This window comes from Notechis scutatus, chromosome 2 (genome assembly GCF_049901735.1).
Source record: "Notechis scutatus isolate UNSWTSFEM ecotype Mainland chromosome 2, rNotScu1.2, whole genome shotgun sequence".
Lineage (NCBI taxonomy): Eukaryota > Metazoa > Chordata > Lepidosauria > Squamata > Elapidae > Notechis > Notechis scutatus.
In genome coordinates this window covers 55,778,337-55,795,610 of record NC_142010.1, presented here as the reverse complement: position 1 = coordinate 55,795,610, position 17,274 = coordinate 55,778,337, and the positions used below count along the sequence as shown (strand labels likewise).

Below are 17,274 nucleotides of genomic sequence, written 5' to 3'. Positions count from 1 at the left end.
CCATAAATATCTGCATAGTTATAAAAATGTACCCGTTTTAAAATAATTTAAAACAGCAGAAGGTCTGCATTGTGATTCATGGCTTCTGTTTATGTGACCTTTCAAATTCCAATCTATTCTACCACAATGAGATTATTTAGTTACTTGAATGCATTATTAAAATAGTCGTTAAATTGCCACAGAGTAGGAATTGTGACCAGAAACAACAACAAAAAAGTGGCTAAGAAATGCAAGAAACATCAGTGCAGATGCTACAGGCCTGCATTGTTAACACTTGAGGGCTGTGCAACTGGTGTGCAAAAAGATACATTACTGTAGGATATAATGGATCTCCTGTGGGAAAACCCAAAGGTGCTTTTATTTATTTATTTTCTCAAGAGACAACTGGACTTTTTGGTTTTTGTTTGAAGACCTTTCTCTTCTCATCCAAGAAGCTTCTTCGGCTCCTTTTTTTCTGTGGGAAAAGTGCTCTTATTCCTAAGGCGAAGAATTCCCACACTGTGTCACATAGAAGTTATAATTCTGGAAATTCACACGCAGGAACGAGACTAAGTTTTTGGTATATTTTCCAAGCATCTGGTGATAGCCGATCTCTGAATCCCGAGGCTCATTAATTTAACTTTTTGGTAAAAGAGCAGGCAGGGTCAGGTCAATTTGCATGTCGAAGTAATTTGCATGTCCGTGGGCGGGGCTTCACGCCAGCCTTGAAGTCTCTTCTTCCGATGCATTTTAGCGGCGTCGGGAAGGAAGGGGTTAAGGCCGCGACGCGCACTTTTCTATTTGCGAGGTCGGGTTGGGAGTTCGCGGCGAGGCTGCCCGTCGTACGCAGTCTTTCTCCTCGGTCGTGCTCGCCTGGCCAGCCTCCTCGCGCTCCTCCTCCTCCTCTTCCCCGAGCAGCAGGTGGCGGCGGCGGCAGCGCAGCAGCGACGGCAGCGGCAGGCGCAGGAGAGTTAACCCCGTGGCCGCGACTGTGCGGGAAGCAGCTAGGCAGAGGCTGCGGGAGAAGAGAGGCGGCAGCCGGGGACGGAGAGTGCAAGTTGTGGTGGCGGCGGCGGGCGGTGGGTTGCTAGGGATGGAGGGCGCCCGTGTCACCCGGATGTGAGTGTCATGTTGGCCCCAACTCGAAGAGGTTCGCAGGCGGCGGCGGCGGCGGCGGCGGCAGAGGGGAAGACCCAGCGGCGGCGGCGGCGGCGGTAGACCCAGCGATCCCCAGCCCTCGCCTCTTGCCAGCCGGCAGCACCATCATGAGGACCGCCGGATAGCGGGCGACCCAGGTCAGGGAAAAGGCTGGGGAGAGAGGGGGACCATCCTCGCCCACCCGCTTCGGAACAGCAGAGGAAGGAACGCGCCCCGCGACTCGGGGCTCCCCGAGAAAGGGACCATGCTGCCCCAACAGCTGCTGCAACAGCAGCAGCAGCAGCAATTCCCTGAAGGTAAGAGAGCTGCCGGACCGAGCGCTCCCTCGCTCCCTCCGCGGGAAAGCAACAAACGCCGCTGCCGCCGTTGCCGTGCGGGATTAAGTGGCGGCGGATTGGGGAAAACCGGGAGTGCAGTGGATTAAAGAAGGGGGTCGCGGGGGGGGGAGGAGGATTAAAAGCGGAGGAAGGAAGCCAAGGGATCGAGGGAGGAGGTCAGGGGTTATGGCAAGCTTCCGAGGCGAAGCTGGGCGCGCCACAAGCGACGCTGCCCTCACAACCCGCCGCCTTCGCCTCAGAGCGCCTTGCACTGATTTGGCACGTCTGCCTTTTTTGCCTCAAGGCTGCGTTGAGGATGGGAGCGCGAGGGAGGACGATCTCCCTGGGCGTTTGGTGGCGAAGTGGCCCCCGGGTCACGCTATATATAGGGTTATATATATATATAGCGCTCGGGATAACCGGAGGGGCTCGGCAAGGTGATCTTTAGGGAAGCCAGCGCTGTCCTTCCTCCTGCCTCCTCTCCCGCTTGCCAAGCATCAAGGGAAAGGAGACGCACGGAGCTCGTGTGTATTCCTCTCCTTGGCAAATAGACTCGGAGAGACGCCGCTGCTCCTGCTGCTGCTGCTGCCTCGCCTCCCTTCTCGGCTTCCCGGAGCTGCGTGGAAATGATTCATCCTGCTTGAATTGACAAGCTCTTTGAGAAAGTGTGTGCGTGCGCGTGTGGCCAGAGGGCAAAAAATGAGCGACTCCCTCGGGAGCCCACCTGCTTCACTTTCGGAGGTGCCTTGCAAAGGAGAAGTGGGGTGTGTGTCCCCGCTGCCTTCTTCCCTGGCACCCTGGTCCAGAAGTAGCCAAATAAACAAACAAAATACATAAATGGAAAGTGGGGGTGGCAGGGCGGAAGAAATGATGAAATGATTTCAGGAGAAACCATTGTCGGGTGGATCAGACCGCGTTTGCTCTCCCCTATGAAGTGATTACAGGCCAGGAGGGCGCACTGCTCCTTGAATAACCTGGTCTTGAGAAGCCCTGTCTGCTCTCCACCCCCTGGATCGCTCTCAAGAGATTCCCTGAGTGAGATTCATTCTAGTCAGTCAGTAAAAGATGCCCTCTACTTCCGAGAGCTACCTTTACTCAGTTGCACATTAAGGGAGCCATCTTAAACATTCTCCCTCTCCACCCTCCCAGTCTGTGTTCTTCACCTCTCTCTGGATGTGTGTATACTTGCATGTAGGTCTGGAGGGGTGAAAAGGGGAGGAACATCACCAAAAGATAATACTTGGTTCTTATCACTATAATATGGAAAGGAGTGCAGCACATACTCCCCCTCTTTTTTTTATTATTGCACTGATAGAAAGGGAAGTGATATTGATAAAGGAAAGCCTTTCTATTACTGTATGGTGTCTAATCTTCATTGATCACAATTTGGACATATTTTCTGACAGAGGCTCTAATTTGTTGTATGCCTTTCCATCAGTTTTCTCCACATGAAACCTGAAATTTAGAGCTTGTTTATCAGGTCTTCTTGTCCACTTGGTGGCTATACACACACACACACACACACACACACATATATACACACATACATATATACATATATATATATACTTCATGTAAGTACCCGCGAAAACTTAAGAAAACACACACACACACACACACACACATGTATGTATATATATATATATATATATATATATATATATATATATATATATATATATATATATATATATATATACACACACACACACACACACACACACACATACACACATACTTCATACATACACACACACACATATATATATATTGTATATATGTATGGTATTCAGCTTTGTTTGGGTATTTTCGCATGTCATTATAGTTGTGCTTTTAAAGTTGTAGGGACGTTTCGGCAGAATCTCATCTGCCATCACCAGGCTTCTGTATTGTGTTCGTCTGTGAGTCAGACTTTCACAGCCGTTTCTGTTTTATATTTGGGGCTAGCCTACTGCTGTGTTAGAATGTTTTTTTTTCTTCATCCTGATTGGTTGGGAGTCTTGGTCTGTGTTTATTGGTCTTGGAGTTTGCTGTGTTCTGCTTGATTGGTGTTTCTAATATCTTCTGTCTGTTTTGTAGCATTTTTTTCTCTTGATTGGCTGGCAACATTGTGTTTCCTGTATTGGAGGCTTTTAGTGCTGCTTGGCTTCGAGTAAACGGATGGCTATCATTTATTAGGAAGCTAGGTTTCATCTGGGTGCCTAGTTGGGGTGTGTTTGAGCTGGAGGTATCGGGGGGGGGGTCTGTTTGTGTCCAGATGTTTGCTTGGCTTGTGGTGTGAAGATTTGTTTGTTTGTGAGTGCAGGCTTCCAGATAATTGACAGTCTGGTGGAGTAATCAAACCAAGCTGCACTAAAAGCCCCCAATACAGGAAACAGCCAATGTTGGCTGTTGCCAGCCAATCAAATGTTGCCAGCCAATCAAAAAATGCTACAAAACAGACAGAAGATATTAGAAACACCAATCAAGCAGAACACAGCTAACTCCAAGACCAATAAACACAGACCAAGACTTCCAACCAATCCGGATGAAGAAAAAACCATTCTGGCACAGGGGTAGGCTAGCCCCAAATTTAAAACTGAAACAACTGTAAAAGTCTGACTCACAGACGAACACAATACAGAAGCCTGATGATGGCAGATGAGATTCTGCTGAAACGTTGCTACAACTTTAAAAGCACAACTATAATGACGTGGGAAAATACCCGAACAAAGCTGAATACCATACATACATACATACATATATACATACATACATACATACATACATACATACATACATACATATTACTAAAGCTCCCTTACATAGTTTGTCATTTCTCCTTTGTAACTGAGAATCCTTCTGCATTTATAATTATGTCAGTTTCATCACTCGTCTCATTATGATTGTTTTTAGCATTTTATGTAGGATTTGTTTTAAGTTAAGTGGCAGGCCACTTGTAGAAGTATTTAAGTGAAATGTCACAGAAAAGCCAAATTAAAACAGTGACTCAAGACATTATGGTTCAGCTGTGACAGTTTTTGTATGATGTGTTTGTTATTCTATTTTAGTCTGTGTATCTCTATATTCATTTATTATGTTTAAATGTATTTTTAATTTTGTAAATACCTGGAAATGCTTTGGGTGAGAGGCAGCATATAAATAATTGGTAAAAAAAGTATTTAAAAGGTGATATTAGTAAACTATTAGAGATGAGATGAACAAAAACACTTTCAACATGGCCCTTAATTGTAGTACAGGTACTACTCATTTACAACTATTAACAGTGATGAAAAAATAACCTTATGACCAGTCCTCACATTTATGACCTTTGCATTTCTGCAAAGCAAAGAAAAGTTGAAGAGCATAAGCACAGTCACAGTTCTACTAGAGACTTCACTTAATAAATTAATGACTGAGTTGTTGGTTCCAAATGTTGTTGCTACATGAAACTAGCTATAAGCTTCTTTATGGTTCTATACTCTGTATTAACGCTTTGAAAGGCTTCCTTCTACATTTTGTAGCTCAGGGTTTGTATATCCCTGGTTTTGTATTACTAACTTCAAAATGTATCTAACAGTTCAATAATTTACTTTAGATCAACTCACAGCAATAAAGTTCTCCACAATTACTATTGCAGACTGTAAATCTAGAAAATATGAATAAGAATTCAAAACACAGAAAAGTGTTTGTTGGATGTATGCCAAACCACAGGCCACAAGTGGAGTCATAATATGGATTACATATTCAAAGAATTAATCACGTAGAAAACATTTACAGATTTTATTCACAAGACTCAGGATGCTTTTTTCTTCCTTTATTTTTTTTACTTCAGCAGCTTTTAACTGCATGTATCTTGCTTGTAATTTAGGTAGAAATGAATGTGAATTAGGACAACCCTGTCTTAACCCATGCACTGCTTTGGCTGATGGCTAAATATTTGACCTGGACTGTTGTTACCACAACCTCTGATTGATAGGTCCCCTTTTGCCCTTGGCCAACCCCACCACTATCATGTAAAAAATCAGTGTTACCATTTTCTTGTCACTACTTGGATAGAAGGGGAAAGTGACAGAAATTCACCAAACAAAAACAAAGTAGTTTAAACTTGCTCAATTTCATTGATAAATGGAAGGGAGGGAGGAAGGGAGAAGCAAGTCCAGCTTTTCAGCCTTTCACCTGTAACCTTGATAACGAAAATGATAACGTGAGCAGCAAAAACAGTGACTGAGAGTACATTCTCACCAGGGGCCACAACAGCTGGTTGGAGAAGAAGGGTCTTGCTTTTTAAAGCATGCAAACCAGGTAGCAGGGACTGAAGCAATGCAGATGAAAAATAGTTTTTGACACAAATCCAGAAAACATGGCTGGAGGTTGCATTGCATAGGGGTGGGTTGAGGATGACATACCCTCTGGAAATGGTGGGTGAGTTGTGCTCACATTGGAGTGAACTGGACATATGGATTTGTCCAGAGATTGACGTACTTTCAAATAAGCAGCAACCTTATTTACACAGCAATACCAAACATCCTCACTGCACACACGTGGAAGAACAGCTCTTTTCCCATCTGTCTTTCTATCCATCTCTCAGCTGAAAATACTCAATCTGGCATTAGTCATTAAAATGGGGAGAGGTGCCACCAACGAGAACCTCTGTTGTAGGATAATGGTTTGAGTGTGGAACTACAAACAGACTGACACAGGCTCAGATCTGCACATATTCATTGCCTTCCAATATTTTTATGGATATAAAATAGAGCAGGAAAATAACTTGATTTATTAATTTTATCTTTAGGACCAGCCAATTGCCTAGAGATTCAGTAATACAGGATGTTTTACACTTCTGCAGAAGGATAAGATAACAATGTAGTGAATAAAAATAATTTGTTCTTAGATACAGGGTTGTTCAAAATGAGAGTTTTAAAACTTCATATTGGATAACTACCTCCCCACTCTCCAAAAATAATGTTTTTAACTTTGGTTTTTCATTCACTGTTAGATCATGTTTGGATTGAATCCTTTTCCAGACTCGGCTACATTCAGAGTATTAATCTTAAAAATCAAGTATCACTAAGGAGGAAGGGAAGAGAAAGAAACAGATTTCAGTGATCTTCCTTCCTTCCTTCCTTCCTTCCTTCCTTCCTTCCTTCCTTCCTTCCTTCCTTCCTTCCTTCCTTCCTTCCTTCCTTCCTTCCTTCCTTCTTTCCTTCCTTCCTTTTCCCTTCCTTCCTTCCTTCCTTCCTTCCTTCCTTCCTTCCTTCCCTCCCTCCCTCCCTCCCTCCCTTCCTTCCTTCCTTCCTTTTTTTGCATGTCACGTTACATGAACAATAGACTTCAGAAGAATCCTGGAAGATCATACGTAAGCATTGCAGTGAAGTCCACCACTCTATCATTGCTGTCAAGATTTTCCTGCTGACTTGCATTTGTTAGTGTAAACTGTGATCCAGGAATTTTGACAGCTCCAAGCCATACAGATAGTCCTCGACTTATAACAGTTCATTTAGTGACTGTTCAAAGTTACAATGGCACTGAAAAAAAGTGACTCAGGACCATTTTTCACACTTATGACTGTTGCAGCAACCTTGTGGTCATGTGATCAAAATTCAGATGCTTGACAGCTGATTCATATTTATAATGGTAGCACTGTCCAGGGGTCATGTGATCATCTTTTGCAATCTTCTGACAAGAAAATGGGGAAATCGTACTCATTTAACAATCCTGTTATTAATTTAACAACTGCAGTCATCCACTTGACAACTGAAGCAAGAAAGGTCATAAAACAAGGCAAAATTCACTTAACAACTGTCTCACTTAGCAACAGAAATTTTGGGCTCAATTGTGGTCATAAGTTGAGGACTACCTGTGTTTTGTTTTTGGCTTCTAAATTCGATTTGTTAGAAGGGAAGTGAGGCAATTTCTGGATCATGTAACACACTGCTAACAAAGTGCAGAAATAACTTCTTTGGTATCTTTAGTTGCTTAACTATCAGGAACAGCCAAGTGGGATCTCCTTTATGATCTCATAATTCTTTGAAGGAGCCTTTGTTTTCTGCCCTGTGGTTGCCATTTTGTTCTAAGTAGGGCAGGAAAGTGAAATATTGTACGCAGGACAGTATTGCAGTGTGGATAAAATCTATATTCCGTCCCATAGTTATATTTTCCAATATCCCCCATCTGTCTTAATAATTGGCATTTTGCAACTTATGGCCACAGATTTACAAACTTAGTCACCTCAATTATTGTTTCCCTATGTTGTTGATTCTTCTTTCACTTGGTTTTGAGTTTACCCTTCCTAAAGCCAAACTTCAAAATGCAATTTGAAGAGACAAGCTCCTATCCCTTTCCTAAAGTTGAGATGTGGTAGAGAGACTGTCAGATTCTGAATTCACATTGTGTTTTGGAAGCCAAAGAAAAGACATTGCCACTTGAAAAAAGAACAAGCAACCAGAAATAATGTCAACCAAAGTACATGGATTCATAATTCTCATATTTGATATATGTAGTGGGTAAGCAAGATTAGTGAATCCAGATTTCAATGGTGGCAGGAGTGGCCTCATTGAAATCAGTGGAACAAGTTGTTCACTATTAAATTTCTTAGTTTCTATGGAAGTACCATTTAATAATCAAATATATTAAAGAATATTGCAAATCATGTTTCTAGCAGAATATTTCTTGTTGGCTATTTCATTTGAGTTTCCATAGAAATAGAAATATTACACATCGGTGAATATCTAATGCGTGCTCATATATTCAGAGCAAGAGAAGATCCCTTTAATGAGATGCTTTTATTTGAGTCCCTGTTCTGAGCAGGGTGGGTTGGATTGACTTTTTGATTCTAAGACAATGAATACTTAACATTCCAAGGAAGAAAGAAATTGGAATGTTTTCCCTCTTGCTTTTAAAGTAGACGGTGTTCAGCTTCTTAAAGATGTATCTACATGGGAAATTTCTTAGCTTTGCAAAGCATTGCATATAGATGCCTGTGGTACTTTTTCCTGAATCTTTTAATTTATGTAGAAAGGGTCTGTTGATTTTTGTTCTTTTTTTAAAAGTAAAGGCCTCAAATTTCACCAAAACCCTAAGTCTTTTCAAGAAGTTTGAAAGAACTGGATTATTGCAGAAAAAGTTCAAATTAATTTTCTTCTTCCCTTTTGTTTTTCCACAGAAGCAAGCTATGCAAATAGCACCAGAATTCCTCTTCCTGGTGACAGCCCAGCATTCCAGCCGAACAATTCAGCACCTACCAAGCAAACGGTGCTATCTTGGCAAGCTGCAATTGATGCTGCTAGACAAGCTAAGGCTGCCCAAGGCATGAGCACTACCCCAGCTCAACCTGTAGGATCTCTGTCCCAAAGAAAGCGTCAGCAATATGCCAAGAGCAAAAAACAGGGTAATACATCTAATAGTCGGCCAGCCCGTGCTCTTTTCTGTCTATCCCTCAATAACCCACTCCGAAGAGCCTGCATTAGTATAGTAGAATGGAAGTATCCTTTCACTGGAATTTTGTTTTATCTCCAGTTCCCTGAGGACTGGAACATCATATCAGTAAGACACACGTGGACTCACTCTCTAGAACAGAGGGAAGTGGTTGTTTAGACCAATGTCAACCTGAGCAAAGTACAAGTTATCATGAATAAATTGTGGTCGAAAGAAAGTCTGTGTTTTCCTTCCATCTTGAACACATGGGCAGGATACTGATGAGTTCATATACTTTAGATATTTCTCTCTCTTGGCTGAGACTGGCTCTGGGATCTTTTAAGGGAGATAATATGCTTGATTTCAATGAGGAGGTAGTGCTATAGCTATGAAGATGGGCTAGTGCTATAGCTATGAATATATTTCCTATTGAAAGAACCATTGCTTTTTGACAATACAGGACATTTTTGAATGTGTCACTTCTGGTCAGCGGGACTGGACAAATGGTAGCTAGGTAGCTTCAGCCACATCTGATTAAAGCTGATTCATTAGATCCATTTTAGTTGGCTTTCAGGCCCAAGTAGAGCACATGGACAGTGTAGTCACATTTATGGACAATGTGTTGAGAGAGTGTGACAAGGGTAATATGTCTTTTCTTCTGATCTTGAATGCTTTGGCAGATTTTCATACTGTTGACTGTGGTATCCTTGACTGTTTTGGGAAGCGAATATATTATTGTACAGTTTTTATTGTGTTCCTCATGCTTTTTAACATACTTCTAGGACTGATTGCAAGAAAGTGTAGGGCTGGGTGCCATGCAGGATACCTGTTTCCATTTTTCCTTTTTTTATGGTATGACTGATATCTTAGCTGCACTAGATGGTGTTTCTTCTCCTTGAAGAAAATAATATGCTATTGGAAATGCTGAATTTCCTTGGCACAGTATGACAGCATCTTTTGCCAGACTGAAATTATATTGACCTTAAAGGGTTTATTGCTGGTACTGACTGGTCAGCCTTGACTGGGAAAAGGGCTTTCTCAGTAATGAAACCATACATACGGAGTTCATGACTGAATGAAGTCTAGATTCCTCCATATCTGCTTTCTTTTAAGAGTCTAAAAACTTACTCTCACTCATTCTTCCTTTTCTAGTAGTTTTTTTTTAATACAGCTGATATATAAATATATTATATTTTTACATTTTACATTAAACATTATGATTTGTTGGGTGTTTCCCAAATGAAACCCTCCCTCACCCAAACTATACTTCTCAATACTTAGAATGAAATTAGAATATAGCTTTTGTAGTTATTAGAATTAGAATATAGCTTTTGTAGTTATTGTGAAGCTTGTAGTTATTAGAATTAGAATATAGCTTTTGTAGTTATTGTGAAGCTTTTGAAAATAATTAATTTTGGATTTCTTAAGTATTGTTTCTATCTTTATTGTTTGCTGTCATAGTAGACTTGCTGGAATGTGTGAGTTATAAATATGATAAATTACCCTTCCCTTCTTAATTAAGTTTAGCTCAGTATGAGCCTTTCCAAGCTAATGTTTCTTATGTCCAATGAACTGGCAGTAACTCCCATTAAATAAGTGGTAATTACTTCTTAGAAGAAGTGTAAATAATACAATTTATGCTTCTAATTTCATTTAAATTAATGCATACATTTAGTCAGTGTTGAGTTTTCAGTGGAACCTTTGCATGAATTGCATCTTTCATAAAATATTGATAACTTTTTCTTATTTAAGTGACATAGCTTTTTCTTAGATTGTTCTCCCCCCAAAACTCATCACTTTGTGCATATGTAAAATTGATGTACACAAATTGGATTCAATACAAAAATTCCATAGAAGAAGGAGCATTTCCATCAGTGGAATGCAACTTTTGGATTTAACCCAATGTACTTTATATTATAGTTGGATATTGTTTCTACTGAGACAGCATTTACTGGGCATATTTTGGGGGCAATCAACATTTATTTATTTATGTCATTGTATGGTGCCCAATCCCATGGATTCTTGGAGGCTAATAATTTGATAATAAAATGAATCATTTTCCCAAATGAAACCCTCCCTCACCCAAACTATACTTCTCAATACTTAGAATGAAATTAGAATGAAAATCAGAAAATCCATATAACTTGCTACATTTATGCTCTCTAAATTGCAAGGCCACCAGTGAATAGCTACCAAGATTATGCCAGATTGCATGAAAATTTCTTAGACTGATAGGAACACCTCACTCGAAGTATTGATTACTGCTCAAATCCAACTTCCTGCCATTTCATGGGAGATATTAACCAACCATGAAGAACAGTAATCCAAATGAGAATTGATGGTATTAATACTACAGAAAGCCCTTTCTGCTTCCTCAGGATTGGCAGGCTCAAATAATTCCAAATGGCTTCCCAGGATGAAAACTCAGTCATTTCTATTGTCATTATCTAGATGGAGTCCATGTCCTCTTAAATCTAAGTGGTTTTATTGAACAAATGGCCCCAAAATTCACTCAATATTTAACTAGAGATTGAATATAGGGAAGAGCAAACAATGTCATTGCATTGTGACATCGTTATAGAAATGATCCAGTTTGTAGAACTCATATTGGTTTTACATCATAATCACAAACTGGGTCAGTTCCATGATGATGTCACAATGCACATGACATCATTTACTTGTCCATTCTCTTTGCAATTTTCAAAATATTTGAAGGTCCAATTTTAAGAATTTGAAGTCAGCTAACAATATTCATAATGGATTACAGTCGGCCTCTAGTTAGTTTGGTGTGATTTCTTGGGATACAGTAGTAACCAGAAGTGTTTTCAAGGAAGTGTGTGAAAAAGGATGCAAAAGACCAACTACATATCAATTACATCATGAGGATCACTCTAATCATTTTGTAAATTGTGTTATAGTGTATGATGGGGTCTGAGTTTGCATCATGTTTGCATGAGGCCTTTTTGGTTATTGATAAAAATGCTGAATCCTGCAGGTGCCTCTGATAGTAACTGATGTACCTTTGCATCTACTATGCTCATTCTCAATAATGGAAAAGGTGCACAGTTTGATTTAGTATTTGGTCAAATGTAAGTATGGGGTAGTGATTAAATTGTTAAACTAGGGCCAAAGAGATCCAAGTCTACCCTGATGAGTGTGCTTTGGGTGCTTCATTCTTTCTCAGCCAAATCTACCTCATAGATTAGCTGTTGAGAGAACAGCTAATGAAAGAATAGAAGACAATTTCACTATTACTGGAAACAACCTGATGTCTGATGATTCTTAAGCATTATCCTGTTGACTGAATCTTTGGTAGCTTGAAATGAGCAAGAGAGATTCTTGCTTTGTAGTACCTCTTTTCTGCTTCTTCTTTGATGGGAACTATGGACACTCAAGTCCAATAAATGTGTAGATAACTGGGTAGGAATATAGACAACTCTGGTGTGTTATAATAGTGTTACTTGTATTCGAGTTCCTTTAGTACAAGTAGTAAGAATGGATGGACACAGGGTAGCAAAATTATTTGAAAACATTTATAATGGTTAAGCATTACTGATTTTATATATATGTATACAACTTAGATTATTTTTTAAAAACTCTACTATGAAAAATGTAATGTGAAGTAATAAGACACTGAAAGGCCCTAAGCGTTCAAAGACAATCCAACATAATTGTCTGTGGAAGGTAGCTAGCTGTCACTTTCATCAATCATAAAACCAAACCAAATGACAGGAGTATGCCAATTTAACTTCAGAAAGATATTTCTAATATATAGTGCAAAAATTAACACAAAATAGTACTATGACAAATATTTCTATGTCTTACAACTGAGTGTTCCTTAACAAGATGTTTAAGACCGTTTGACATATTTATATTACTGGCTATTTTTGCCAATTGCGTGGCCTTAGCTGTTTACATCCCATTTCCAGAAGATGATTCTAATTCAACAAACCATGATTTGGTAAGTAGCATTTTTACCTTCATCTTTAAACTGTCTTTTAAATTTTTATAGTGTTTTTTGAATTTGCTCAGTTGCCCCTTATTTTGTCAGGTGAAAAAAGTGAACCAACATTTAAACATTAAATGTATTACTTTGTAAGGTCTGATAGGCATATTCTGGTTTCTGAAACAATAAGATGCATTACGAGGAAAATGATAACTGGATTTATAGGTAGCTGCTGTTTAATCTTACATGTTGTTTGCTGTGTCAGTGCTGTTCTTTTACATCTGGCTGTCACATGAACTTTTATTTCTCTGTTCACCTGGTTTTGATTGCTTCCTTGCTATCAGTAGAAAATATTGAATATATTTTCAAGGCAGGAATAATATTGCAGAAAATAACTTACATAAATAATCGCCTTTCTAATCAGATGTTGGTTACATTTGGAAGAATGTTGTTCCTTTAAAGGAAGTGTGTTAGCATGAAGGTATTCGTATAAGTAGATGATGTTAAAATTATAGACTTGGCTTCTGTTAGCAGAAAGTGTTTTCCAAGCATGGGAGGATGGTTTCTCATTTAACAGAGAAGGTTTGAAGGAATTTCCCCCCCCCTCCAGAAATTGCATCAATTTTGTGTGCATTCATAATATTTTTATTGAAATAAAATTAAGATAAACTAAGGAAAATATTAAAAATAGAAGAAATAAGTGCAAAAAAAGAAAGAAAGAAAAAAGGCTAAAGGAAAAGGAAAAAAGGAAAATAAATAGAAGACAAACAACAGGACACATATACATTCACTCTAGAAGAATTTAAGTATATTTGGGAACAATGTACATTGAGCATACAGTCTGAGGCAATAAAAACTGGCTTAAAAAGAAGAGATAGAAGACAATGTAACTGACAAAGGTTGTTTTAGACAGATTTAAAATTGACAGGATACAAGGATGATATTGACAACAGATTATATAGAACAGGACTTACAAATGAAACAGGATGAAATTTTAATAGTTAAAAGGGATACACAAATAATAAATCAGAAGAGTGACTTGGATACATGGATTTTAACTTAGAAAAGTGACTTGGACAATATTCTTACTTTGGATTTACAAAAGAGATATGTTATGCTTATGAAGGAATTCTTGAGGAAAGGAAAAGAGAGAAGAAATTAGTTTTGGGATGTTACTAAAAGGAATAATCAAGACCTTGAAAACAAAAGTTATTAAAGTTGATTTATTCTGTGAAGCTTAAACTGTCTATGATCCTTTTTTTCTAAGAGCTGTTTATAGGTTTTTTTTTTACTAGGACTCAATCGTAAGAAGACTCTTAAGATTTGTTAGTAGATATGAAATGGAAAGAACATAATTTTGTTGTATTTTTAAAGAAAATAATATCAAAATTGAGGGACAGATAAAAAGATGATACATTAATTTGTGGGATATCATTTGAAGGGATTAAATCAGAGGTGGTATTCAACAGGTTCTGACCAGTTCTGGAGAACTGGTAGCGGAAATTTTGAGTAGTTCGGAGAACAGGCAAATCCCACCTCTGACTGGAGATTTTACAGTATCCTTCCCCTGCCACGCCCACCAAGCCACGCCCACAGAACCGGTAGTAAAAAAAATTGAATCCCACCACTGGATTAAATATTAATATTTAATCTGTTGTTTCTAGTAGCTCTTAAAGGTTTTTTTTGTTAAGATTGAATGATGAATTTTTAAAATTTTCTTTATAGGTATAAGACATAGGAAGGTTTTTCTTCTTTGTGTTTTTAGATAAAATGACATGGTATTGTGTAAAGAAAAAGAAATATGAAACTGGTTTACTGGTTTGAAGTTAATATATGTATATCGTTATTTCTGGTAGCTCTTAATGGAGTTTTGCTGATTCAGATTGAAATATGTGGCTTTATTTACCAATAGATAAAACATGAGATATGGGATGAAGAGATTTTTGGTTGACATAATTAGATAAAGTATTGAATTATTGAATGTTTTTGTACTTGTCTTGAAAGAGAAAGTCATTCTTTCAGAACATTCATATAATATGCTTGCAGCTAACTATGGTTTCATTGAAATTTTGCTTAGTCCCTTCTCCGCTCAAGGGTACAGTTGTGAAGTATCATGGCTTGCTTTTAGGTTGCTGGACCTTCCAGGTGGAAAATGAATGTTTATTTTGGATGCAGTGTGCCAGAAAAGAAACATATGGCTGGTTTTATGTTCCCTTTTGTGGCTTAGTCCATTGTGAAGGAACCATTGGGTCATTTTCGGCAGGTAATCATGGCAATAGGAAAAGCAAACTAATTATGTGCGATAACTACTATGCACAACTAAGAACAAAATGGCCATGCCTTTCAACCAAAATGGATAAACTATGCCTACATAGGTGGTCGTAATCTCCACTGAATTTTATATGATGTTTTAAATTAGATTTGCATTGTTATTTGTCATGTATGTGCAAAAGATACCCAACTTTTGAAATTTATGGTTTTATGACATATGCAGTTTTTTATATCCTGTAATAATTAAATGAAGATATCTATTGGTATTGGAAATTTTTATCTCTATGCTCTATTTCAAAGCTGCAGGATTAAGGTGTTAATTAAAATATTAAAAGCCATTTTGCACTGCTGTATCCCTTTTGTATGTGTATGTAATATTGTGACACTGCTTTCATTATTTGACTCCTCTTGCCCCCTCCGCATACTTCTGTGGCTTTTCCCACCATAATTCAAACTGCTGATGTATTATGATGACCTTCCCCTCTTTATACCTATACCTATACCATACCATACTGTACAGTACCGTGTTACCGTTTTATTTAGTGTAGTGGCTAAGATGTCAGGCTAGAAACCTTGGACCAGTAATTTTCTCTCAGCCTTGCCAAGAAAAATTGAAGTCAGTGTCCCAGAACTGGACACAACTGAACAAAAGGAAAAATACAATATTACCATATTATGACTATGGTAATACTCTATAAGTAGTATTCCACTTGTGTGTAGTAGTCATACAGAGAATTCTAATGCTATAGAGTTATTTCATACTTCTCTTGCTTTCAGTTCAGTCATGATCTTGAGACAATGGAAGTAACCATGAATATTCAGTGGTCAGAAATCTGTGATGTAGCTCTAATTCTCTATGAATGTTAAATACTTGCAAGACTTGTTCTAGAGGCGTGTGACATGACTATATCTATTATACTGTGAATCGTTTCTGAAAACCTAAGAGGAGAAGCCTTCACTTCTGAATGCCTTCTATGTAGTGTGGTAACTTTTATGTAGAAGATAGTTGAAAACTGGGAGGATCTAAAGTAAAGCTGCAGCAGTTCAAATGATCAAACTAGCCATTTAATGGTCTGCTTGATGCCATACAATGGTCATCCAGGTTTGAGAGCTCACGAGTTGGAGAAAGAGGCACATCATTGCTATTTTAAATATAGACATTTGAATAATCCTTAACAAGTTGATAGTCATGTTTTATTGATTGTATTGCTGCTTTCTGAAGAGTCTGTCTATTTATCTAACTACCTAGCTACAATGTAGCTTTTATACACCTGATTCCTACATCATTTAACTGTAACTTTGTGTGACAACTGTTTCATATTATTCATATTTTATTATGGCGTGTTTGAGAACTACCAGATTTTCTTGGGATGCATAAAATCATATGCATGTAAATGATGAGTATAGTGAAATGATTCATTATGTTCACACATCTTAAGCAGTAATACATTCATGGAGCAGGGAGATTCTATTATTTGCAATGTGGACAAGTGCAGATCTCTATGGATGTTAAATACTTGCAAGAAGCATTTAAACAAAGAAGGAATTTCTGATAGGTAGTGTTTCATTCTCATAACATAATCTGAGAGGTATATAGGAAATGCTTTAAAGCTGGCCAGTACAAAATAGTTTATGTTTTATTTATTGAAAAATTGTCCGTGTATATTTTTGCACAAAGAATCACCGTTGAAAAACCATTTAAAACTGTTACCTGTTTTATTAGAATATGCTGCATATAGTAATTGGTATGTTTTACATAGGTTTATTTCTTCAGGATAATACAAATGTCCAAAGATACAAACTTGTAGAAAAACATTGTGTTGGATCAATTATTTTACCCAAAGGATTATTTTGTTTTTAAAACTTTTAAGACTCAGAACTCTACTTTGCTCTCAGTCCATTTAGAATAACAAATATTGCTGTTGGTGTGAGTAGGATAGGTCATTTTATAGAACATTTAGATTTCATATGTATGTCTTCTAAGCAAAGAGTAAGTTTTTTTTTTCTTATCTGAGAGTTTATTTCTTTCAAACATGCTTTCAGCCTTTAGAATCTTTTGTTTAAATAAATTCAGAGTTACACTGTTTTCCTACAAGTTGCGAATGTGAGTTCTTTTTGGTTTGTACATATACATCTTTAACACAGTTATGAATGCTGTATATTGGGGTGTCAAACTCGTTGTCACGATGGCAACGTGACATATTGGGA

The 17,274-nt window shown here is 38.3% G+C and overlaps 1 protein-coding gene across 8 annotated transcripts in view; it reads left to right on the top strand.

Moving 5' to 3' along the window:
• Window positions 1-978: 978 nt before the first annotated feature.
• The window catches only part of CACNA1D (calcium voltage-gated channel subunit alpha1 D), a 249,273-nt gene continuing 232,977 nt past the window's right edge, over window positions 979-17,274 (top strand). For all 8 annotated transcript variants that reach the window (XM_087954782.1, XM_087954781.1, XM_087954779.1 and 5 more), the window contains exons 1-3: window positions 979-1,433; window positions 8,599-8,917; window positions 12,705-12,810. In XM_087954782.1, coding sequence (XP_087810908.1) covers window positions 1,382-1,433; window positions 8,599-8,917; window positions 12,705-12,810 — 477 coding nt within the window. In that variant the 5' untranslated portion in view covers window positions 979-1,381. The remainder of the gene's footprint in view (window positions 1,434-8,598; window positions 8,918-12,704; window positions 12,811-17,274) is intronic.